At 38.0% G+C, this 25874-nt stretch overlaps 1 protein-coding gene across 1 annotated transcript in view; it reads right to left on the bottom strand.

The window, feature by feature from the left end:
• Nucleotides 1-25874, bottom strand: part of IGF1 (insulin like growth factor 1) — a 55568-nt gene that overhangs the window by 11297 nt on the left and 18397 nt on the right. The window contains exon 3 of the mRNA XM_068401684.1: nucleotides 167-348. Coding sequence (XP_068257785.1) covers nucleotides 167-348 — 182 coding nt within the window. The remainder of the gene's footprint in view (nucleotides 1-166; nucleotides 349-25874) is intronic.

Here is a 25874-nt window from a genome sequence, read left to right as displayed (position 1 = left end):
CTTATTTCCTACAACAGACACTATTTTCCAAAACCCCACTAAATCTCAGTGTCCCTAATAGGCAGAACACATCAGCTGTTTGCTATGTTACCAGCTTTGACAGGATTTTCCTTCCCTAAAATAGGTAGGGCTTTTTTTTTTTTTTTTTTTCCCCAGCCTGGCCTACCTTTTGAGCTTTTGGCATATCAGTGTGGCGCTGAGCACGTACAGAGCGTGCAGATTTAGGTGGCTTTATTGGAGCACAATACATCTCCAGCCTCCTCAGGTCACAACTCTGGAAGCAGCATTCATCCACTATTCCCTTGTGGTGTAAGCGTCTACTGCTGGATCCATACCCTGTAGGCTTACCTATTCAAAACACAAATGGAAAGTTTTTATGTTAGAAAGAAAATGCAAAGATCTCAGCAGCAATCATATTAAGTTGCATTATTTTAACTGAATCACCAATGACAGTTGTAGAGGCTGCCTGTGTGTACCTATTCTAAGACCCTGTTCTCAGATACAGCATTGAAAGATATTCCTGGAGTTGGGCAGCTTTGATCTCTGTCTATGGGTGGTTGCTATTTAAGCATCTGAGCAAAATTATATCTTCTTAGAAAAGTATTATTAAAAGATTTTCTTGAACTGTCTTGGCGTTGAAAATGGAGAGGGAGGAAGTTGAAACCTGGCATTTAGAAACCTTGAAGGAAATTTGTCCTTTAGCTTTTGGATGAAAACTGATTGTTGAGCTGACTGAGGTAGCTGGTGTTTAAAGATCATAAATCACTCCTGTGTTGTAGGCAAATTTTTTCTAGTGAAAAAGGCTACACTGAGGCACTATGTGAAGTCAGAGTGTGTTCCAAAGGGGAAACTAATACTGTATACCACTGCACAGGCTGTAAGATCTGCAAGCTCAAAAACTAGTGGGAAGCAGGAAATACGGTAACAAAGTAACCAATGAAATGCAGCAAAAATAGGAAGATGGTTGATGGAACAGATAAAAGCAGAAGATTTTATATTCTATAGCTTTGCACAAGATAGGAAATGGGACTGACATAATGTGTTCTTTCCTGTGTTTTGTGTTTGCACTGGGCAACTGTAGAAACTACTTGGTTGGCAAATGTTTTGCATTTTTCACTCATCTCCAGTAAAGCGTGACATTTTCATTCATAGAACTTTCTGCTCTTTTTTTTTTCCAATGATTTATGATTTCTTTAGTAACTGTTGATTTCTCTGCTATACTATGCAAAGATTACAGATACCTTATTTCCTGGGTTTGTTTGTATGCAACCCAGCTGGATGTGCAGTTGCCCTGTTATGATTAACTAGAAACAAAGGAACAGTAAAGTCACAAAAATAAGTGGTTGCTTACTTACTACATCTATTTTAAAATTCTGATAGAATTTGGTTTCAGGCAGTAAAATTCTGAAAAGATTAAATGTTTTGTTTTGACATTTTCAGCATTAAATGTGTCCATTTACAGAATGATCCACATTGGTTAAGAACACAAAAATATGGAAAAAAGGAAAGAAAATCACACCAAGAGCCAAGAAATGAAGTAACTCAATTCAGTCAGCTCTACCATTTATTTTTCTTGCTTTTTTTTCCCCCTTCAGTTTTATCACTGAGACAAAAAATCTGTTATTCACAGAGTTTGGCATGAGTTTACATTTTAAGAAACTACTAAAGCTAGATAAAGAATAAAGGTATCAAAAAAGATGAAAATTCAGTTTCTCTCTGGGAAATTATTGCAAAATTCTAGGTTACTATCCATATAATTGTCCTGTAGTTGTCAATTTGAAGACAACACTGCATTTTGCAATTCTCTGTGATTAAAACATACATCCACTGATGAAGAACCCTTGAGGCCTTAGTATATCCGTAAATGAAAAGACCTCTAGTGGTAAAGTATGTCTAACAATTTAGCCAGCAGTACAGTCAGCTAAGAACTAACTATCCCTATGAGCTTTGTAAACCCAGACAACAGGTTATTAAATGTCTTTTTTTCCAGGGACTATAAATTAAACAAAAAGAAAAACATGCTTACTTAGTATATTGCAATCCACTGAGGGCCTCTATACTGTACATTGCCTGCTAAATTATTTGTTTCATAAGACTAAACAGAAAAGCAAGCCAGGAGTAGATCACAGTAATGTTTTGATTTGTCTCTGTGTGTGTGTGTGTGCATGTTGTTTTCTGTATATCACTGAAGAGGATTATAAATATTAAGACACAGAGTTTTGGGTTTTTTTTCCAGACTATTTTCACTCACTGACTTATAAAGTACAAGATTTTCCCTGGAGATTTTTCTGAAGTCTGTTAATCAGGTGGTCTTAGCCTAATACGTTTAAAATTTAGCAGTCATGATAAAATGTGGACTGTCATTACTGGGTGGGATACCCAGAGCATTCCACATTTTGTCTTGCTCCCATTTAAAACATGGAAGGGCAAATTCTGTTCCTGGATATGAAGGTATAACTCTTTCTAATAGATTCAGATGAATTGTAGGTACAAATAGTTGATTAGTTAAGCTTACCTTTCTTTTCTCAGTCTGCCAATTTTTCATAAGCAAACATACTATAAAAGCTTCTGTTCAAGAATTTTCCTTTAAATGGTATTTCATAGCAGCTAACAGGCATTGAGGTTTGGTTGATTCCCTGGCTACTGCTAATAGCAAAAATAAGGATGGACAGTTCATTGGTTAGTTTCATCTGGCTTATCATGATCTGTCTACCTAGCAAAGAAGTTACCTCTTAAAAAAAAAAATGTATCAATCCAATACAAGATTTCAGTTTAGTAATATTTTGCACTTCTGCAAATTTTACAGATGTTAGTTCCTCATGACATTCATGCTGGGTAGATAATATTACCTCTAGGTGACAAAATTTAGAATCAATAAGATGAAATGTGTTGGCCAGGAACTTCCATGAATTAACAACAGAGCGTGATAGGAGAAATCTTCCTTCCATGAGTAGTAGGAAGACTACAAATGTCTAATGACTGATAGCGGCATTTTTTGTGGGATCCATTGGTATATGAAGGGGGTTATAAAGGAGATAATCAAATGAAACATAAAGTTTTCAAGGTCTTAGTATTTTGTTGCTTAATATGGTTAACATTTAGCTTTGTCATGATTAAAGCCAAAGACGAACTAGAACCTGTATGGTACATGTAACAAGTTTGGAATGGAATCACTAATACACCAGTGATGTGGTCAGCAATGAAACTTGGCATTTATTTATAGACTTAAATATTCATGTATTACATGGCATACTAAATGCTTATCCTTCATAAAAAGGTAACATTATTATTGTGAAGTCAAATGGGTTTATTTTTTTCTTTTAAAAAAAAGTTTTCCCAAGGTTTTAGAAAGACCTAAGCAATCAAGTATACTTAAAATTTGTATGAAATATTAAGTGGTATTACCTATAGTGCTGTACAACAGATAGAGCAAATAAATAGAAAAAAAATAGGAAAAATTATTCTTTTTCAGTAATCACGATTCTGGACTCTACTTTTGAGAAGTATATGATGTGTAAATTTTAACCCAACAGATTTAAAATTGCTGCTGTCCTCTTAAGTGCTGCAGTATACAAAAGATACTATCACAGACAAAGATGAGATAAAGAATTACAAGGAGATACTACCACTTTTACAGATATTATCAGTATTTGGCCCATCTTCTTCTGGAGGGACTGCAGGATCAGATGGTCCCAGTTAATCAAGTTACCAAAGGATGCACTTAAGTCTAGGCAAATGTTCACGCTCTTACACAGTCTGTTGGACTAAAGCATGTATTCAACAGTAAGTACATGCCTGAGTACTCTCCTACACAGAGACTTAAGAGACTTATGTAACTAAGCACTTAAGTTAATTTCTAGATCAAAAACCATATTAGTAAATAAATGACTGATGTTCTGCACATTTAATAACAGTGTTCTGTTCCTTAACTTTTTTTATCATATTGCCTTAAAATACTGACTGATCCTGCTGTGTCAACTGGGCACCCATATAATTCTTTCTCATTTTTCTGACATAATTCAAGTGCTGCATTCCAGCTGTTATCAAAAAATCCCTCATATTTACTCAACCTTCAAAGTGCTGCCTGTGGACATATAACAGTCCTAGGCATTCTTTTTTGCTGGCGTACACTGATCTCCTTGGAGGTTTCTTTCCTTTTTTGTCAGTTGCTAGCTCAAAAGAGATTTCATATCATGTAGGTTAAAGTTTACTTAATAGAATTTTTGACTCTCATTTAATCTACTTTACCAAATCCATGAATGTTTCTTTCCATGTGCTACAAGCAGATACGAAGTTTAGTCACACTGTTCTGAAGTCCCCTGAAAGCAGGCTAAGGTACAGAATTCCAATAGTTAAACAGCTGGCTTCTGTTCTAACAGCACTTCCCTTTAAATAATGAAAAGTCAGTGGAATAATTCAGCAGGGTTTGTTTAGTCTTGATTTCTTTCTTCCCCCCCTTCCCTCCAAAATATCTCACTGGTGCTGCCATTGGTTCTGCTCTACTGACGGTTTCAATGTGAGAAGCACCGGTGTAGGTGGACTATAGAAGTTTCAATTGTCAAACTATCTAGGTATTCTGTGGAGAATTATAATATACTGTTGTAGGATTAACATTAGAAATTACATGAGAAATAGCCCAGGATAAACACAAAGCTAATCTACTGTTTAGAGGACTCTAGGAAGAACTGGGGTAATGTGTCCTGGAGCTTTTATGTGACTCTTTGTATTTGCTGCACATAGTGTCTTTTTTTAGCCCAGCAGTAGAACCCGAGAATGCTGTTTAGACTGTAATTCAGAGAAACATCACAAATCTGAAAAACCATGAACTTATTCCTAACCTACTATTAGAGTCAATCTTCAGCTATAACTGCAGCTTTTAAAGTAATGTGAAAGGCTATTGACCTATTAGTGTACTATAATCTTGTACAGAGAAACTCAAAATGTTTCCATCAAAACATCAGGGTAATATAATTTGTACAATTTAGAAGCATTGATAGCAGTTTTGCAGTACCTATGTGGGCGATCCTGCAGAGAAGTGTGATGACAGACTTTTTTTCTCATTTACCACTGTGTCCAGTTCGTAGGTTACAGTATCTGGATATATGTAAGCATACTATGAGACAGTAGGTCGGCCAGAAAGAATTTTTCTGTGGCCTGAACAACAAGGTTGAGATTCTATAGTGCTATATTACAATGTACTAACTGAATAAACGTATCCTGTATGTCAGATTGAGGCTGGGACCTGCTGGTTGGAGTATTTTTGAGTTGCAGGTGCTATCTGCCTTATGGTGGCACAGAAGACTAGGGATGCTGATTTTGAGATTTATCTTACTCATCTTTACTACCTGAAAATTAGGGATCTAGTTTAAGGTTGTCAAGTAAATAAGCAGGCGTGGCTGGAGAGTGACTTATTTCTGTTTTGAATGCTTTGCTTAAAATGAAATGAATCCTTGTTCTCTGAAAGAGCCCGTGTTCTTTCATCGACAGCAGATAAAGCTACTTGATCTAGTCTTAGAGTATACACACAACTTCTTCTACGGAGCTGAACTCAAAGAAAATGAATTCCATTGAAAGTGATTTATCTTAAATCACAAAATATGTGTCACTGGTGGAGATCAAAGCCATTCTTTTTTATTTCCATTTTAACAATTAAATATAAGGACACATATTGTTCTAAAAAGCATACCAGCCAGTCCGCTGTTTAGTTGTATATCGCCGTACATTATGCATTATAAATGCATACATATGCAAAATAAGAGATTGTTGATATCACTTTTCATCTCCTTGTGATCTTAGACAAATAGTTATAATGTTATATTGGTAACACTTCTTGAGGGTACTCTGGAATTTCTAATCTGTATTTGGAAAATTATGAGTCAGTATTCAATCAGCAGGAAATGTCTGGTGTTTGATACTTCTACAAACCATTAAAACAAACAAACAAGAAAGCAAACAACAAATCTTGTGAACTATTGTAAAGTCCCTTAACAGAAATACCTCAAGGTTTAAATGTTGCAAAGTAGGCAACCTGATTTTCATGTAAATAAGTTGCGTGCATTTTGAAGCTACAATATTTAATATTTATCTTCCACTTTCCTTCAATGTTTTGTTAGTGCCAAAAAATAATTATGCTTAGACAGATTTTTGTTTGTATTCATCAAAATGAGCATATATTAGCATTTATAAATGCTCAATGAATGGATGCTGTAGCTCTGAAGTCTAATTTAATATGCATGAGAATAGATGATAAGCTTTATCAGAACGCAAAAGTAAAATCTTTATGAAAGCATGTGCATTTGTTAATATTGAGATATTGCACTAGAGCTACTGCTTTGTGGAATACTGGATTGCGTTAATTACCAAGTCTAAGGCAAGGAGGTGTTTGCTGATTGCTCTGAAATTCTAGGCGAGTAAGACTGGGAAAACATAGGCACTCAGTTAGTGCTGATCTATAAGAGAAATCTATCAAGACTTCACAGAGTGTTTTGCCTGAATAATTAAGATTTATAAGCTGCACCTTATGAAAAAATGAAAACTTTCATGTTTCAAATGGAGAGTAAAATAACTACTTCACTGCTTTGAAGTCAGCTGACAAATGTACATTTATTCCAAAAGGTGTCTTAATTTTTAATTTGTATGTCTGTGTTTATTTAATCTGCCACACAGTTGAAGAAGGTAATTTTTCCTCTAGAAATATGCTTTCAGAAGCATTTTTTTTCTTCATTTTGTATTTAATTGGAAAAAAATTCTCTTTTCCTTAACTTATTTCCAAAGTACAGCACTTGTAACAATTTCCTCTCACATATAGCTGCACTGTACTCTGCCCTTTTTTATGGAATGGCTGCTTTGAAGGCCATTAAGTATACTGAGCACGTGATAGAGCCATTATGCTTCACACAGTAGTTCCTAAGCCAGTTGCAATGTGTGAAGAGAAAGACCTATAGTTTTGTGAGTATTGCACTGGGATATGAAACGGAAATTTCAGAGTTTAGAATTCTTTTGAGGAAAAAAAAAAATAGCAGGAAGAGTGGGAAACAATATAATGTATTATTTTACACCAATTCAGTGCTCTAGAGGATGAAAACCTTGCCAATCTAGCACAATTTACAAGCCTACATCAGATTCCAGGGCTGGAAAGTGCCAGATGCTGCCAAAAAATATATACTTTGGCAAGGGAAATGCTTTGCTGGAAAGAAATTCACTATTGCAAGAATAGCCAAGTTTATCAGGGTTTAGGACAAGATAATTAGAAACCAGTAGGTCATTGTTACATTTGAATATTGCCCCCTATAGTGCATCAAGGAGGACAATGGTAATACAGTCATCTACCCATAATGAGAATCCATTCTCTCCTCTTCTTGTATATGCTCTCGCAGTGAATAATTACTGTTTGCCCATGTGTATGATGGAAGGATGATCAATCATGATAGGACCTTTCATATCCCACAGCCAATGTAAAAATCCCATAGGACCTTTCTTATCCCATAGCCAATGTAAAACTGCCTTTTATTTGTATTACCAAATGAATAACAATGCAAAAACCATAATTGGGTGAAATCCTAGTATCACTGAAGTCACCAGGAAATCTTTTAGTGCAGTCAGGATTATGTCCTGATGAATCAGGTGCCAGAAGCTACTTATATATAACCTCATCCAAGGTCTATTAAAATCAATGAAAAGACTTCCACTGGCCTTAGTGGGCTTTGCATCAGGCTGATAATGAGCAATCACTTGCTTTTTCTTCTGACCTTACAGTTCAGTGAGTAAATACTATCTTAGTGGCATCTAGAGAGATTTACAGGGAATGGATGTGATACGATTCCTTGAAGGAGGTAAGGACAAAAGAATACTGATTGAAAACGTGAAGCAGAATGACTGCTATATGGTTAATGCCACTGACCACATAACAAGCAGTACATTGCTTAGCACTGTGTAATCAAGATTTTTATCTCTATAGGTCTCTTTCTCAGCTGTATTCTGAGAAATGAAAGCAAATAACAAATGACAAACATGGTACTCTTGTTCCTGAATTTTGGAATCATCATTTGGTGAGAGGCAGAAGGTGTGAATGGCCGTTGCATTAACTCCTGTCTAATTCCTTTCGCACTACGGAGGAGTGCACCTATTGACACACATTACAAATTTTATTTCTGTTTATACAGCAGTAGTACTTACAGAAGGGTAAGCAGCTGAGCGCAGGCCACTGTCATCTTACCTACTATAGAGGTAGACAATTTTCATTCCCTTATTAGAAACAAGTGTGACAATAGAGAAGAAAGCAGGAGGGAAAAAGGTAACAGTAAGGGCCTGGCTCACTTCTCACTCACACTAGCTCTGTATTTGTCTAATGCAGTTAACTTCAGTGGATTTACTCAAATGTGTTGTAAGCTCTGGAGCTATAAGCTCTGTTTAATAAGATCTGATATTACTGCCGAGGGCTTTGTCAGCAAGAAGCATCCAACCTTGTACAATGATGCAGCAACAGAGCACAAGGAATAAAAAAGATTCAGCTTTGTACCTGTGCAGTGTTGTCTGAATCTTGTTTAGACTTTCAGTTATTGAACCTTTCTGTACAAGTCAGAATGACATTACTTTAATTACTTCAAAAATTACTTAAGCATGGTAAGATGAATTAATGCTTTTGACAAAAGTCCAGCATGTAGTTTTCTTATGGCCAACATTTTAAATGTGAATTATTTTCCAGAAAACTTATTTTTGATTGTCTACTACTTCTGGCATGTTGGGATAATTTTACTTGTGAAGGTTGACTTACGAGATTCCTGATTAGCAAGGACAAATTAACCACTACATTCAGAAATGGAATTAAGACAGAAAGATTAAGACAGATTCTTTTACCTTCACTGATGTTAAACAGTACTTTATCCTAAATTAAGAGAGCTGTTTGCAGAGAAGGACAGTACTTAATTTGAGTAATTTATGAAAACTAGCTATCAAATATTTGCAGAAGAGAAGGCAGTGACAGTGCCAGGAACTGAACCTACATCAACATGAGCACCAGGCTTTAACTATATACCTGTCTTCCTTTAACCTTATTTTTGAGTCAGTAGGGCATGTGAAAATCTAATCTTGAAATGAAACATTCCTTTGAGGTCATGATGCTCCTGTTAAACTTGTCTAATGAGATAAAAGAAAAAGTGAAACTTTCCAGTGGAGTACATAGCCATTAGGGAGTGAGGATGAAGTCACTGGGATGAGAAAGGGACAGTGAGTTGTGTGTGTCTGGATACAAAACCAGAACTAAACCTAGCTAAAATATACTGTTATGCTGGATTCACTTTTCACTCACACTGATTTTCTACCAGTTGTAGTTCCACTCTTTAGTGATTTAATACTGCAACAGGAGCTAGGAGAATCAGTTCTAGTGACAGGAACATAAAGAAAAAGTAGTCACTGCTGAATAATAAATGAAACTACTCTCGTTCTCCTTGGCCATTCAGCTCACCTTGTTATTACTGAAGACATGCAGGGGGATTATAAAGGAACACTGGTATAGTGCAGGGAGAAATTGGTTCCAGTATACCATCTTAAATACCAAAACTACAGTTTCTGTAGGATCTTTGAAAATGGAAGTGCTTATAGGCAGTAAAATTGGTTTATGAAGCAAATAGGAAGTAATCCTTCTTTTACAGGCCTGACAATGCCCTCTCCAGTTATAGTTTTTAAAAGGGAATGTGGTTTCTGAGTAGATTTTTTTAAGGTCTCACTTTCAATGGTCTTTTCAGGGAAATTCAAAGGTTTTAAAAGTTCATTTCCATTTAAAGAGAAGTTTTTCTAAGTAACCAGAATTATTCCTTTCTTGTACTATTTCCTTTCCAACTTGTTTAAACTTGATTAATGATTGAAACCTCCGCATCAGTTAAAGATGTTTTTCAATGACTTCTCTTATTTGGCAGTCTTGCTGTCCTCTTGTTTCGCTAGATTTGTTCAGTGGGTCATACAGGAATACTATAAACTTTAAAAGGGCTGTGGCAATGTTGAAGTTGATCTGGCTTTTAAATTCCATGTGCTCCCTGACTTCTTTTGAGCCACAACTTTCTGCATCCACAATCATTTAAGCAAGGGAATTCAGTTCAGCAGAAAAGAAGTAGGATGAATAAGTATGCTTAAAATGGTGCAGACTTTTTCATTTCTCTTATTGGTGTCCTAATGTGTAAGCTTAATCATGAATCTGTGAATGCTAACTCTGTTAGATGTGCTTCAGTCTACAAAAATCATTCTACCCAACACTTGGCCAGTGTTTTTGCACATCATGACATCCACTTCATCAGGCTGAGCCTACTCCAGCTCGGGAGCTATGGTGGTTATGAAAAAAAAAAAAAAAAAAAAGGTGTAAAAATGAAAAAAATACTTGTCTTAAGCATACTTGGCCAGTGGAGGGCTTACATGGTGTCACAGAAAATGAGAAAATAGAGCCAAGTCATTCTTATGAAGTACATTTCTAAAGAATCTCTTTTATTCCTGCATTGGTTATTAGAAATCACAGCCATTTTTAATTCTCAAGCTTTCAACACCTATATTTTAATTTTTATTCCTTTAAACACTAATAAATCTCAAAGCCTGGAGGTCTTTGGAGAAAGATTTTGATCATCTGAAAGCATAGATTCTGAGTTGTGTCTGAAGATATTTCTTGAACATAGGCATCATTATTATGGCCTTTTCAAATATTTTTGTTGTGAGTCTTTAGATATTTAGTTCTGTAGTTACAAATTACTTGTCTGCATTTAAAATTCATAATCCAGTGTTCAAATATGACATTAAGAGTCAAGCTGTAGGAAGAAAAATTATGTTCAGACATACTCTGTTGGTACCCAAAATTTGACTTAATAAGATCATAAATATTTTCAAATAACTTCACAGAATACACTTCACAGAATCAAGTGTGATTTATGAAAAATCATAAATATTTTCAAATAACTATCCTTAAGTAGTTAATTGTAGTTAATCCTACAATTAAATCTGATATTGATATACATAAACCAAATCAAATAGGATAGAAAACAATACTTCCACACAAAAAACCCCATCAAAACACCAAAATCCTTGTAAGTTCTTCTTCTTTGCTTCTTCTGCCTAATCTGATACAACTAAAGGAACGGGCAAATGTCCAGGGGAAGTTAAGTAATTTTCAGATATTATAGATGTGCAGTTAAAAGGGTTTTTTTTTGTAACATATTGAAATTAACTTTGTCGTTAGCCAGTCAAATGTCATTAAAAAGCAGAATAATCTATACAGTTTCCTCTGATTCTGCCTCCTAGGAGTGCTTTTGCATAAATGTGATAATACTTGCAACCTCTACACTTTTAGTATTTATAGAATTTGAGTGTGGATGTAGATGCCAGCAGTACAATATTTCTTTCTCTTAGTCCTTCTGCACCAAAACTTTTTAGAGTTCTTTTCATTGAGAGTGATTTTTGGATAAAATATGACCACTGCTGTCACTGAACCTTTGGTCAAAATGTATACCAAATTAAACTTTTCTGTGGTTTGGGAAAGTCGAATTATTTTTTTCCCCGTTTTTCATTTTGCATTCCTCTGAACTCCTCTATGCTAACCAGAAAAGGAGCTGCCAAAATAACCCAAGGAGGCTGTGCAGCCTGTCCGGAAGTGAGATGTTCAGCAGGTTTAGTGAGAGTGTCTGTTTACGTAAGATTTCCAGCGCAAGGACCCTAACCATGATGACATTTGAATTTTGCAGAACTCATTTTCCCCATTTGTGAAATTCAGAAAAGTTTCAGGTCTGCATCCAGGATAAAATTGGAAATGGAAGTAAAATGAAGTCACTTTCACAATTCTGTTTGTCTAAAATGGGCCTGAGTTTTCTGTTCTTTGCCTCTAAATGATTATCTAAACTGCATCTCTTGTGATTTTGCTTAAGTGTTTGCAATCTCTCCTCATCTGTCAGTTGGTTATGCCTCTCATGCATTACTTCCTCTCTTCTTCTAATATCACTTCATAACTTTTCTAATGAATTTCCTAAACTCATTCCAGTATTCTAGGTATTCTTTGTTTATCCCTCTAGCAGTTAGACAGCAGGGCATTAAATAAGCTGTTACCAATTTAAACTTCATAATTGTTTTGACTTTCCATCCAGCATCATAAAACTGCTATGCAATCAACTGTGATCACTCTAAAGATTAAAACCACAAAAATAAGCTATTGCATATGGTTTCCTCTATACAACTTCAGAACAATATTGTTTTTAGACCAGGTAAATTTAACATATGTCTCATTTAGAATTAGTGACAATAAAATATAATCAACATAAGCATCATCCTTGCTATTTTTTTTCTAATCTTAGTGATACAAAGCATAAACCAAAAGTTTTGATGCAGGAAACATCTGCATATTATGTGTGTGTGTGGGACTGAATCTCTATCGTTCTCTCTTTACGAGTTTGTCTCTCTCTACTTGCATGACTGTGATCTTTTGCCAACAGCTACTATGCAGCATCTTCATAGAATACTACAGGTACTGTGGAGGTATATGCTGCCTCTCCAATGGCTTCTTGTGTCTTCAGCTGTATATATTATGTGAATATTACATGAATTGCATGCTGTAGTGATATATACAGATTTTTTTTTTTTTCTCTGTCATCCGAGATAAAGAGATGGAGCTGCTGTAATGAAGCCATATCACTAGCAAATAGATCTGAGCACTGGAATTTCCTGGATATTATTTATATTCTAGAGCAAACTGGCTAAGCCTCTGGAAGATTTGAGTGATCAGCACATAATAGATAAAATTTACCCTAGTACATAAGGTTTACAAAAAAGGCTTTCTGTCCTTTAAATGTTTTTTATCAATGGTTCTTAAGGTCAAGGTCTAGTGGAAAATTTAAACAAAATATTTATCTGACAGGGACTGCAGTTTATTTCTGCATCGTTCTCAAGTTTTTGGATTCCTTTTTCACTTAAGACCAGTTGTATGGCTGGTCACACATTAGCCCCGAAATCACATTATCTGTAACACCCATTAGGACTAGCTATAAGTATATATACACCTTTTCTTCCTTCAGTGTTGAGAGCCAGGAGATTTTATAATTGTTGCAACATGTGACCAGTGTGTGTTGCTGGAATGCCTGGAGACTGACAGTGGCATCGCAGTCATCATTTTTCTGTGTTGCTCGTGTGCAAAATATGGGCAGTAGGTTCAGTTTCTTTTTTACACTAGAGGGCTCCTTCACACTTGGTTAGCACTATGCCAGTGCCTACAAGTCAGAGCAGTGGAAACACAATGCAGTGTAAGGGTATGTCCACACTATCTGATGTAACAGGCTTACGGTGTCCTCACTTCACAGAAATTTCTTCTGTGTATCATGCATGATATTGTCACCTCATGAGCAGTATCAGAGAGGCTTGTGATAATTTTCCCTCCTTGCCACATAATGCGGGAAGAACAGAAACACTATGGAACTATTTCTGAACTAAGAGAAGTTAAGATTCTCTCCTTGTTTGGTTTATAGATACACATGAGAATGGTAAATGCCATAATCAAGCCAGTTGGCAAACAGGAAATCCTACCTTGAATGTTTCCTAAAATTATGGTCACTAGGTAAGATTTTTGGAGGCTATTGAAAATCATGTCGACTTGTCTTTCTGCTGTTGGAGTGTCTGAGTTAATTTAATTTCAGTAGTGGGACCTGTATTTTTACAGGTTGAAGAATATGCTCATACTAACTCTGCATGTTGCAGTAGATTTTCCTGTCAGTATTTAGATCTTGGACTACAGTGGCTCAAATAACACACAAGAACTAGAAAGTGAGAAGAAAGCTTAAGTGTTGGAGGAAGACACCCGTGTGTGAAAACTCCTCTTGATCTTTTTTAGACCAGAATTTCAGATAATTTTGACCTGTAAATACTGTTATGGAATTTGAAAAATAAATTGGTAGAGAAGATGTGCAAATCAGGAAGTAAAACACTTCTCAAATATCTGTCCTACACTCTGTCCTTTGGCCTCTTTTCTGCATTAGTAATAGTTTTCTTAGTTGTCTACACAGAAATTTCTTAGTATTAGTAAGGTTAGGCTTTCTTAATTTCTAGTTTAAATGGAGTATTATGGTAGAAAACCAGGAAATTTACAGACAAAATAGCTGTGTGCTGTAGTATAGTAACCTTTTAAGTTTCTGAAGTAACTGAACTGTATTCAGTGTGAGGGGTTGTGTAGTAAACTGTGTTGTTCATTCAAGTAACGATATCAGAAATTGTTCCCAAAACACTGAGTTATGTTGATATTTTAAAATACTGCTACTGATCTCCACAGCTTAAGCACTTAAGCCCTACCCTGCTCTTTGTCAGCTTCATGCTTGGGAAATGTCACTGGAGTGACAGCTGGTGGAGTGAAGGCACAGAGCAGAGAGGAAGCGTTGAAAAATGCTTGGAATATGTTGCTGTATTGTAGGCAGAAAAGACACTAGAAATATAGAAAACAATATATGGCTTTTAAAATGCACAACATGTTCCATCCTATGTAAAAGACTGTTTAGTGTCGGTTGTAATTAAACTTACATGCATGATGAGCGGTATATTTATCAGAACTCATTGCCATTCTTCAATAATGCAGCAGCAAGGAAGATTATCCTTTCCCCTACTCCAGGATGACGTCATTGTACTGATAAGTAGGACTTAGGGAAGGTTTATGTTCTTACCACTAGAATTAAAGAATATAATACTCCTTTTAATATAGTAATTTCTAGCTCTACTAATTTTCAATGCTGATCTTGCAAGATCATTAGGAAATTCAGAAATCATTTCTCTGGTTTGAGAGAAAAAGAGTGGGGTGATCTAAGGATAAACAAGCTGTCTGCTGTAGTGTTCTTCTACCACTGTATCACATCTGGCAAGTATCTACAAGGTCTTTCAAAGTGACAGGCTGTAAAATTGCTAAGAAATGCAGTCTTTAAAAATTCAAACATATTGTTAACATTTTAGTGTTGAAGCTGGTAGTAATTACTGAGTACTATATTTGTTTCCTAATAGAACAGACGTTCTTAATTTATTATTGCACATTGTAAATTTTCACATTAGACACCATACTGGCTCAAGATAAAATATCAGTGATAGGACACTTGTTCTTTCTTTTTATTCAGAAGAAGCCAGACATTATTGCACCGTGTCCTGTATCTTGTTCAGATTCATTTTGCCTCATTTCCTTACAGAAATTGCTGAAACCTCTCCAGAGTTCTTCATGGACCATTCATTTATTGTCTCAGTGCTCTGGTGCAATTATATAAAGTCATATTTAGTGGATGTAGAAGAAGAAAGATTAAGAGTCAGCTCTTCTGTATGGGCTGTATGGCATCTGGTATAGCTCAAGCTGGAATCAGTGAGGGGCAGCCCAATCCCTAAAGGACAATTCATCCTGTCTCATTGCACAAAGTGCATATAAGTGTTTGAAAATTAAATACTTCTTCAAAAGCAAACTAAATATTCCATAACAGTATCATCAAGCGAGCAGCAGAACACAAAGTTTTGTAATCATACATATAAATTATGATTGTTTGGCACCATATTGCCATTGACATTAATAGCTGGAGCAGGTAACAACACCTAAACTTCAGATTGCCAAACACTTTCTAATAGTAGTTTCTGCCTTAACGTTGTTATAACTTAACCAAACCTTAACTGCCTGAGTTTCAGGTTTTGTGCATTGTGCATCTTTTATATGTTTTTGAGGTTTTTTTGTTTTCTTTTTGTAAAGGAATGGGAGAGGGAAAGGTGCAGCTAAAACCATTGAGTCATTTCCAACAACAAGATTAGAAGCCACATGGTTGCTCCTATTAAAGCGCAACCGCCTCTTCTCTGAAGTGTACGGCTGTTTTATTGAATATTCCTTGTGCTTTCATGATGTGAAGGTAGAATTCAGGGAGGAGGCAAAAAAGGAAATGACTTTGGTTCAGATACGTGCACTTGCATCCTACATCTGGAAATTCACCTAAAAATTGCAAATTTCCAAGGTTCTGGGGTATTTGTCCATAAAGGTAGGTATAGGTATTTAGCAGTCTAGTATTTGTATTTACCAGTTCAGTACTCTGAAGACCCGGGCTGCTGCAAGTGTTTTTCTTTTTATGCCCCTCTCATGATAATTTCAAGGTGTTGTCATCTGGCAACTCTCCTGCTCTTTAGAATGGCTGCTATCATTTGTTCCTGCTACCACAACTGAATCTGCTGTCTGATATTGTCATTTCCCCATCTGAACATTGAGGTGAGGTTTCTCTTAAAAACATTTTTTCTTGGACTCTACTGAGATTGAAGTTAAATGAGATGTGGCTACTTCGTGGTTAGGTGATCTGCTGTGGGTATTTCTATAGAGATGCTTCACAGTCTGCGCTAACCAGGACTGCAAGACTGACACTTATATAGCTCACAGAATCACAGAATCACAGAATGTTAGGGATTGGAAGGGACCTCGAAAGATCATCTAGTCCAATCCCCCTGCCGGAGCAGGATTGCCTAGACCTTTCGGAGATCTTTAAACTAGATTTGAAGGGGGATGGGGTAGTAGCTGGGCTTGCACCACTGTGGCAACACTCTAGTGTTGAGGTAGACCAGGAGGCCTCCCATCCCCCTGGGGTGAAATCGGTGTGCTCAGCTCGCTCCCTGAAATGCCTGTACACCAATGCGCGCAGCATGGGGAATAAACAGGAGGAGTTAGAAATCCGTGTTCGGTCAGGGGGCTATGATTTAGTGGCAATTACAGAGACTTGGTGGGATGCCTCGCATGACTGGAATGTGGTCATGGATGGCTATGTCCTGTTCAGGAAAGACAGGCCGCTAAGGAGAGGTAGTGGAGTTGCTCTTTATGTGAGTGAGCAGCTAGAATGTATTGAGTTCTGTCCAGGGGCGGATCAGGAGCGAGTTGAGAGTTTGTGGGTGCGAATTAAGGAGCAGGCTGGCAGGGGTGATACTGTTGTGGGTGTCTATTACAGGCCACCGGATCAGGATGAGGACGGTGATGAGGCCTTCTACAGGCAGCTGAGAGCAGTCTCTCAATTACAGGGCCTGGTTGTTGTGGGGGATTTCAACTACCCTGATATTTGCTGGGAGGCCTACTCAGCCAGCCATCCTCAGTCCAGGAGGTTCCTCCAGTTCGTTGATGATAACTTTCTGATGCAAATGGTGGATGAGCCAACTAGGAGAGGAGCGCTGCTGGATCTGATCCTCACTAACAAGGAGGGTCTGGTTGAAGAGGTGAAGGTTGAGGGCAGCCTTGGTTGTAGCGACCATGAGATGGTAGAGTTCAGGATCTCATGTGGCAGGAACAGAATAGCTAGCAGAATTGCAACCCTGGACTTCGGTAGGGCCAACTTTGGCCTTTTCAAGCAATTGCTAGGGGAAATCCCATGGGACAGGGTACTAGAAGGTAAGGGGGCCCAAGATAGTTGGTTAGCATTCAAGGACTGCTTCTTCCGAGCTCAAGATCAGAGCATCCCAGCAGGTAGGAAGTCAAGGAAGGGTACCAGGAGACCTGCATGGTTAAACAGGGAACTGCTGGGCAAACTCAAGTGGAAGAAGAGAGTGTACAGCTCATGGAAGGAGGGGCTGGCCACTTGGGAGGAATATAAGTCTGTTGTCAGAGGATGTAGGGAGGCAACTAGGAAAGCTAAGGCCTCCTTGGAATTAAACCTTGCAAGAGAGGTCAAGGACAACAGAAAGGGCTTCTTCAAATACATTGCAGGTAAAACCAACACTAGAGGCAATGTAGGCCCACTGACGAATGAGGTGGGGGCCCTGGAGACAGAGGATAAAAAGAAGGCGGAGTTACTGAATGCCTTCTTTGCCTCTGTCTATACTGCTGGAGGCTGTCCTGAGGAGCCCCGGACCCCTGCGGCCGCAGAAGAAGTCAGGATAGAGGAGGAATCTGTCTTGGTAGATGAGGGCTGGGTCAGGGACCAATTAAGCAATCTGGACGTCCATAAATCCATGGGCCCTGATGGGATGCACCCGCGGGTGCTGAGGGAGCTGGCGGAAGTCATTGCTAGGCCACTCTCCATCATCTTTGCTAAGTTGTGGGCAACGGGAGAGGTGCCTGAAGACTGGAGGAAAGCGAATGTCACTCCAGTCTTCAAAAAGGGCAAGAAGGAGGACCCGGGGAACTATAGACCGGTCAGCCTCACCTCCATCCCCGGAAAGGTGATGGAGCAACTTGTTCTTGGTGCTGTCTCTAGGCACATCAAGGATAGGGGGATCATTAGGGGCACTCAGCATGGCTTCACCAACGGGAAGTCATGCTTAACCAACTTGATAGCCTTTTATGAGGATGTTACCCGGTGGATAGATGATGGTAAAGCTGTGGATGTGGTCTATCTCGATTTCAGTAAAGCGTTTGACACGGTCTCCCACAGCATCCTCGCAGCTAAACTGAGGAAGTATGGTCTGGATGATCGGGTAGTGAGGTGGATTGTGAACTGGCTGAAGGAAAGAAGCCAGAGAGTGGTGGTCAATGGGACAGAGTCCAGTTGGAGGCCTGTGTCTAGCGGAGTCCCTCAAGGGTCGGTACTGGGACCAGTACTATTCAATATATTCATTAATGACTTGGATGAGGGAATAGAGTGCACTGTCAGCAAGTTCGCTGATGACACAAAACTGGGAGGAGTGGCTGAGATGCCGGAAGGCTGCGCAGCCATTCAGAGAGACCTGGACAGGCTGGAGAGTTGGGCAGGGAGAAATTTAATGAAATATAACAAGGGCAAGTGTAGAGTCCTGCATCTGGGCAAGAACAACCCCATGTACCAGTACAAGTTGGGGGCAGACCTGTTGGAGAGCAGCGTAGGGGAAAGGGACCTGGGGGTCCTAGTGGACAGCAGGATGACCATGAGCCAGCAGTGTGCCCTTGTGGCCAAGAAGGCCAATGGCATCCTGGGGTGTATTAGAAGGGGTGTGGTTAGCAGGTCAAGAGAGGTTCTCCTCCCCTCTACTCTGCCCTGGTGAGGCCGCATCTGGAATATTGTGTCCAGTTCTGGGCCCCTCAGTTCAAGAAGGACAGGGAACTGCTAGAGAGAGTCCAGCGCAGAGCCACGAAGATGATTAAGGGAGTGGAACATCTCCCTTATGAGGAGAGGCTGAGGGAGTTGGGTCTCTTTAGCTTAGAGAAGAGGAGACTGAGGGGTGACCTCATTAATGTTTATAAATATGTAAAGGGCAAGGGTCATGAGGATGGAGCCAGGCTCTTCTCAGTGACATCCCTTGACAGGACAAGGGGCAATGGGTGCAAGCTGGAACACAGGAGGTTCCACATAAATATGAGGAAAAACTTCTTTACGGTGAGGGTGACCAAACACTGGAACAGGCTGCCCAGAGAGGTTGTGGAGTCTCCTTCTCTGGAGACATTCAAAACCCGCCTGGATGCGTTCCTGTGTGATATGGTCTAGGCAATCCTGCTCCACTAGCTATCCACTTACATGCAATTGCTAGTACACGGTGCAGTCACTGATCAACCCAGATCTGGTAAGAAAAATTGGACGCAGTTGCATGTGCTGTGCATTTGTGAGAGAACTGTCCTTGAAACCTGGTTCAAACATGATTGTCCCTCAAAGGAATCAAAGTCCTAGTTTAGGTAAGGTAGCTGCCAAGTACAGAACTTTATTAGCAACTTTTAAAGACTCCTCTGTCAAATTATGTTTTCTTTTGATTCATTTTTCCTATCTCTTTCCAGATGAAATTATTTTGTCTTTCTTGTAACACCTTTCTCTTAATGCTAATCCTCACCTTCTTTTGTTCTGTGTGTAATTCTGATGTATAATGACTGTTTTTAAAAGAAATGCACAGAAGTATTGACTCCTTTAAATTAATAATGGATATCTCAAAGCTCAGACTAAGGGACTTTTTTTTCTGTTGTTCCTGCCTTAACAATACTGGAAAATTTTGAACAGAATTTCTATTAAATTTGAAAGGGTAAAACTTTTCTCAGCTGATTTTCCCAAATCAAAATTACTTAGCAATTCTGAAAAACATTACCTTCACAGTTCATTAACACAGTATTGACCCAGAACTAGCAGATATCCTACCTACAGGGAAGTCACTGACTTCAGGGAAGTTAACCTCATGGGAATATTGATAGAAACAGGTCTAGGAAAAGAGCATGCAAGGCAAGTGTGCTCTTCTCTGAGGCAACTCTTTTGATTTATTGCCTCGTCTCTGTGTTAGCATTGGCAAAATGTTGTGGAGAATGAAAAGAAATTGCTTACTAGGCTCTACAACTTTATTGAGAGGGTGCAAGGAAAGTAGTGTGAAAAGGGGAATGTGTGGGGAATTAGAGTGAGAGCACAGTATTTTGTTGCTGGCAGATGTCTGCCTGGCTTTACCATTTTACAGGGGTGGTACAATTCAGTTGTTATGACACATCCAGGAAGAAAAACAGAAAACACGAGCTGGAGGCTTGGAGAAAATTAAATGATGATGACTCAGAACTTACACCCCAAACTAAAATGAAGATTGAACACTGCACCAATTTGTTTAGTGGAGGAATATGAAGCACACATGAAGAAATGAACTTCCAATTTGTTGAAACTTTGCACTGATTTTCAGATGAAGAGGGTAATATTAGAAAGCTAGTGTCAAGGTGAAAGGCAAGGATGATTACAGATAAACTGCAAGCTGAGCTTATATTTTTGCTGCTGCCATCCACTTTTCAAAATATTCTTTTTGTTCAGTGTGTAGTCAGTCCACATCTGCTTCTGCTGAAATCCAAGGAAAAGTGTTTCAGCACCTAGAAGTGTTATTGTTTGACTTGTTTGGCTGGGACAATGCATCTCAAGTAACCTATGAACTCTGTGCCATATACTTGCAGTAAGCAGAGGCCTGCTGGGGTGATCTACTTAACTTGCTGTTAAGTTTTATGTAACTGTTATAGTATTGTTTAAAAACAGTTTGAGGGAGTCTCTGCAGTAATATGGCATATGTTAACTTCTGGTTTGAAAGTAGTAGCCAATTTTTATCCCTTATGTAAACAGATCTATTTTTATTATATTTACTGAACTGTCTTCCTAAATCCGACAGACTATTATCTATAATTTATCATCCTTACTGCAATGTGGCATTTTGCTTAAAACTTTAACCCTTCCAGTGGTTGAGTTATATATGGGTGAGTTTCTAAAAAATAGTATTTGGATGGATCTGAATGGTTACCTGAATCAGGGGATTTCAAGAGCATTTACAAGGTGAATAAACATCATTGCCTCATTTTCACACGTGGTGAAAGTAAGACAAATACACATAAAATTGGTTTGTTCAAGGTTATGTAAGGTAGTTTTTCCCAGAGCTAGAAATAGCCATAGCCCTCCCAGCTGCTTTATTCTTTATCCATTGCCTATCTACAGAAGCACTTGGTCTGTCCTCTGAAATATAAAAGGTGAGAGAGAGTTTACACCAATTAGGCTTCTCGTATTTGGAAGTCTTATTTCTGGATTCACAGGTTGCACAGAAAGGGTCTGTGTTAGCCATAATTGTATACTGCTGAACTCATATGTTTCAACATCTCACCATTTCTTTTTATGGGTGCAAAGTTTATAAATAAATTTTCCGTACATATGAGAAATTGGTTAGCAACAAGATCATCTTAGGCAGCATATGAGGGTGTTTGTCTCTGCTCCCAGGTAACAAGCAATAGGACGAGAGGAGACGGCCTCAAGTTGCACGAGGGGATGTTTAGATTGGATATTAAGAAAAATTTCTTCATGGAAACAGTCATCAAGCATTGGAACAGGCTGCCCAGGGAAGTGGTTGAGTCACTATCCCTGGAGGTATTTAAAAGATGAGTAGATGTGGTGCTTAGGGATATTGTTTAGTGGTGGACTTGGTAGTGTTAGGTTAATGGTTGGACTCAATAGTCTTAAAGGTCCTTTCCAACCAAAACAATTCTATGATTCTATATCAAGAAATTAAGTGACTGTGGGTTTGATATTGGAAGTAATCTGTGTCCACAACTCTTGTGCAATTTAAGTAGCAGTTATAATTGGTGAGAGTTGAAAGACCAGATAGTGGTCTTGTTATTTTTTTACCAGAGAAATTCAGGTCCTTTTAGCTTTGCCAAAGCAGCTGTAATTCAGTCTACCCCAGATGACAGTGTCGTATTGGGCATATCATCCCTTACCTTGTGATCATAGCCTCAAAACTCATTGAATATTATGCAGCCTATGTGGTATAGTAAGTCTTTATTTCATATTTTTATCTGTCATAAAGACTGTGTTAGTGGTCTCCTCAGTGGATCATCAAGAGGGCAATGGCTACATTACACCACTGCTGATGACTGTGATCACATGAAGGGACAATCAGTCCTACATAATGCCTCTGATTTACAGCTCCAATATACTGATATTCTAAAAGGACAGGTAACAGATAACACCGGATACTCTGCCATATGTCTTGAGGCAAAGGGTACGTGTCATGCCCTTTACCAGTACCTGGCAATACTGAATTCTGTCTATCACCAGCCCCTTGGCAACAAGAACTATTCCTGGTCAGTGCTTTGCTGCTGCCCTGCACAGCAGCTGCTGGAATTTCTGCAGCTCACAAGAATGAGGCAATTTCTGTCTCTCCATTGAGAGCAGTGAGAGGCTAATGATTCTTTGGACGGGTGCTTAGTTTTGAAGAAAAGGAGAAGAGGATTACATTCCCAGTTTCTGTTACATGCTGTTCTCCATTGCTTGTAGTTGTCAGGCCTAACCTGTACTAAGTTAATGGACTGATAGATAGACCTTTTACTCAGCAATTTGGGAGTACTATGCTATTTATTGGCTGCACACATTTAGGTGCATCATGGCCCATTTGTAATGTAGAAGCTCAAGCTTATTGTCACCCATTAAAAAGATCAGGACTCTTACCAGACTATATCACTGTGAGTTATAGTGGTGATGAAACCTGTTCTTAATGTGTCTGTTGTCTGAATCCAAGCTTCCAGTGTTAACAAGGTTTAGATTTTCTTTTCCCCTTATAAAAAAAATATAAAGAGCTCATATTTCAAAATAAATCTCCTGAATTATACTTTATTTAACATTTGACACAGCTGAGATTTTAAGCCGCTGAATGCACATATAATGCATTTTAAAATGTGACATTTCTATGGTTATGAGTTACACAACAACATGATGTCAGCCCTCTGATTGGTGTCATGGTATTTAGCAATGCCACTTGGACAGGAAAGTTCACACACAGAAGCCTGTCCAACAGTTCTAAGAATTTTATATCTTTTGAAGTATTCAATATATTTCTTTATGTGTTGAAGTACTGGCCTTCCAAAGCCTTGTTTTTATTTTCCAGCAATCTCAGTGAACTTGGGGTCATTGGATTGCTCGCTTTCTCACTGGCTGCACAGAAATCAAGCAGCCATCAACTAAATTACTGTAGTTTAAATGTGTCTAAAATGAATTCAAAGCAGTACATTAAAACAGAATTATGACCCTGCTTTCAACATGGCACAAGGATATAACACAAACCGAAGAGGTAGAGGTGGTTCAAAAAAAAGGTGGATTTTCTGTACTGGCTCAAAATAAGAAACAACGGGACTTTCAGATTTCAACTGCCTACTTCAGTCACAAGTTTTCTGTGATTATAGTTGTTTCAGCAAGAAAACAATCTACTGTTGATACAAATTAGGTCTTAGTTTTCCAAGACATCTCTCCATCTCCTGAGACTATAGAGAAACAGCAAAATGAAAGCTTTATCAAAATATTAGTTCCTTTGTCTGAAAAAAAAAGTCAAATTAAGGACAGTTAGGATGGACTCGACAAATAAAATCATATTTATCTGTTTGGGTTGTTCAGAACAAACAGTTTTCCAAGTGTTGCATACAATCTGGTGATGCAGAGTGGAGAAAGCAGGAAAAAAAAAAACAAATAAAAAGGCTTTTTATTTAGTAGATTACTGTCCATTGCCAAGAAAGCTTGATATGTGAAAAACATTATGCTTATATAGTTGACTGTCGAGAAATGCACTGGTGGTCTCTGCTAATACTCACATCATAAAATTACTTCAATAAATTCTCATCCAGTTGGTAGTTGCAATTGACTACCCATGAATGGATAAGCCTAATTTATGTTATCATTACTGAAGACAGGAAATTACTTATTCCAGCTGAAGATTTAGCATGCAGCTCTGAGAGGTGTTTACACAACCACCGCACTTCATGAGTCTTTTGTGAACAGATATAGGGCTTTTCTGTACTACCTTTCATGAGATCCTTCGTTATCTGGAAAGAAAAAGAAAGGTTTTATATTCTTTCTTAATTGTTTTTAACTTTTTCATCTAAAATTAGGTCTCTTGACCAAGAGATTTCAATAATTTAAAATTTTAAATGATTCTGCACTGAATTCTATGTATCACCAGCCACCTGGCAACAAAAACTATTCCTGGTCAGTGCTTTGCTGCTGCCCTGCACAGCAGCTGCTCTGGAATTTCTGCAGCTTGCAAGGATGAGGCAATTTCTGTCGCTCCAATGAAAGCAGAAAGAGGCTAATGATTCTTTGGAGAGGTGCTTAGAGTTGAACAAAAAGAGAGGAAGATTACATTGCTTTTGTTTTCAGCTGTCTTGGCAAAAGTGCTTTGTTAGCTCAGGTAGGACAGGGTATATGCTGAAGTTGCTTTTGAGCAAGCGGCGCACTTGCAGCTACGTGTTTTAAAATCTGCTTTTGCCTTTTTGATTCAGTTTCCCCTGTATAAAGGGAAGGTACTACTTCATTGTTAAATTCATTGATGTATGTATTCTGTTTTGAACATACAAAGTACTAGCAGAAATGTTAAAATTACTTTGCGAAATTAATCCTTGCCGTCTCCAGTTGGATGTGCAATTACTAGGGAAAAAAACCTTACAAATGCATAGAGAAACAGATGATTTCTTGGGAAATTGTAGGGTGTAATGTATTTGTCTTCATACTTCTATGTCTATGTCTATAATGTCATCATATTTCTATGATGAGCACTCTAGGGAAATATTAATTCTTATTGTCTGCAGTGTTTGGATCTTGGAAGTCAATAGGGCATGAGATGACCCATTACATAGTGGAGACAGAATAAATATTGGAATGATTTTTTCTTTCTCCCAAGAAGTATGCATTCTGCATAACTACGTGTACAATTTGTTGTTAAAGACTGTAGTCATTTAGTGATGGACTGTATCATAATGTAAAGTTGATTGGCCTGTGGCCAAAATTAAGGCTAATATTCCCTGATTTTAAGGGATTCTTAAGACCACAGATAAAGTCACTAGTTCTTTCATTAAGCTCTTCTGTTTGAATTGCAGCACATTTAAAAATGTGTTTAATTCATATATTCTGGTGTTATTTTTGGTTACACAAACTAATACTTTTTAATAAAATCTGCATATTCTCTTACTCCTTATATTACAATGTATTTAGAATTATTGCAGTAAATTTACATGCTGTCAGATGGTCTCATTTCAGTGGAGGCTAGGTCTAAGTCACAAGTACATGAAATTCCAAAATGAGACATCCTGAAGAAGCTTGATAGATTTTTAATTACATTTTTCTGTTCCTAAGACAAAGAAAACAATAAAATATGCATTGTCTCCAACTTCCTGCAATGATTATAATTTTTCTCATGTTCGATCTTTATCCTGTATTGTTTGTGGTCCATGTTTAGCCTTTGGCATCTTGCAAATGAGGTTAGTAGAAAGATAGCATTTACAGTACTTATTAACCACTGTCTGTTCCAGAATGCCTCTTAGAATATTTATTCAAATTCAGCCTTCATTATTTTTAGCTCACTTGGGAAATTATTAGCTTTCATCTGATGCCTCACATATTTATGCTAGAAATAAGAAGATTTCATACTAAGCGTATTAGTATGTTTAACGTCAGAGAGGAAGCCAAGTCATTATGCCAATTCTTATTTTAAAGAGCTTT

Source organism: Nyctibius grandis, chromosome 5 (assembly GCF_013368605.1).
Source record: "Nyctibius grandis isolate bNycGra1 chromosome 5, bNycGra1.pri, whole genome shotgun sequence".
In the NCBI taxonomy this organism is placed as follows: Eukaryota; Metazoa; Chordata; class Aves; order Nyctibiiformes; family Nyctibiidae; genus Nyctibius; species Nyctibius grandis.
This window is presented reverse-complemented; position numbering and strand designations above follow the sequence as displayed.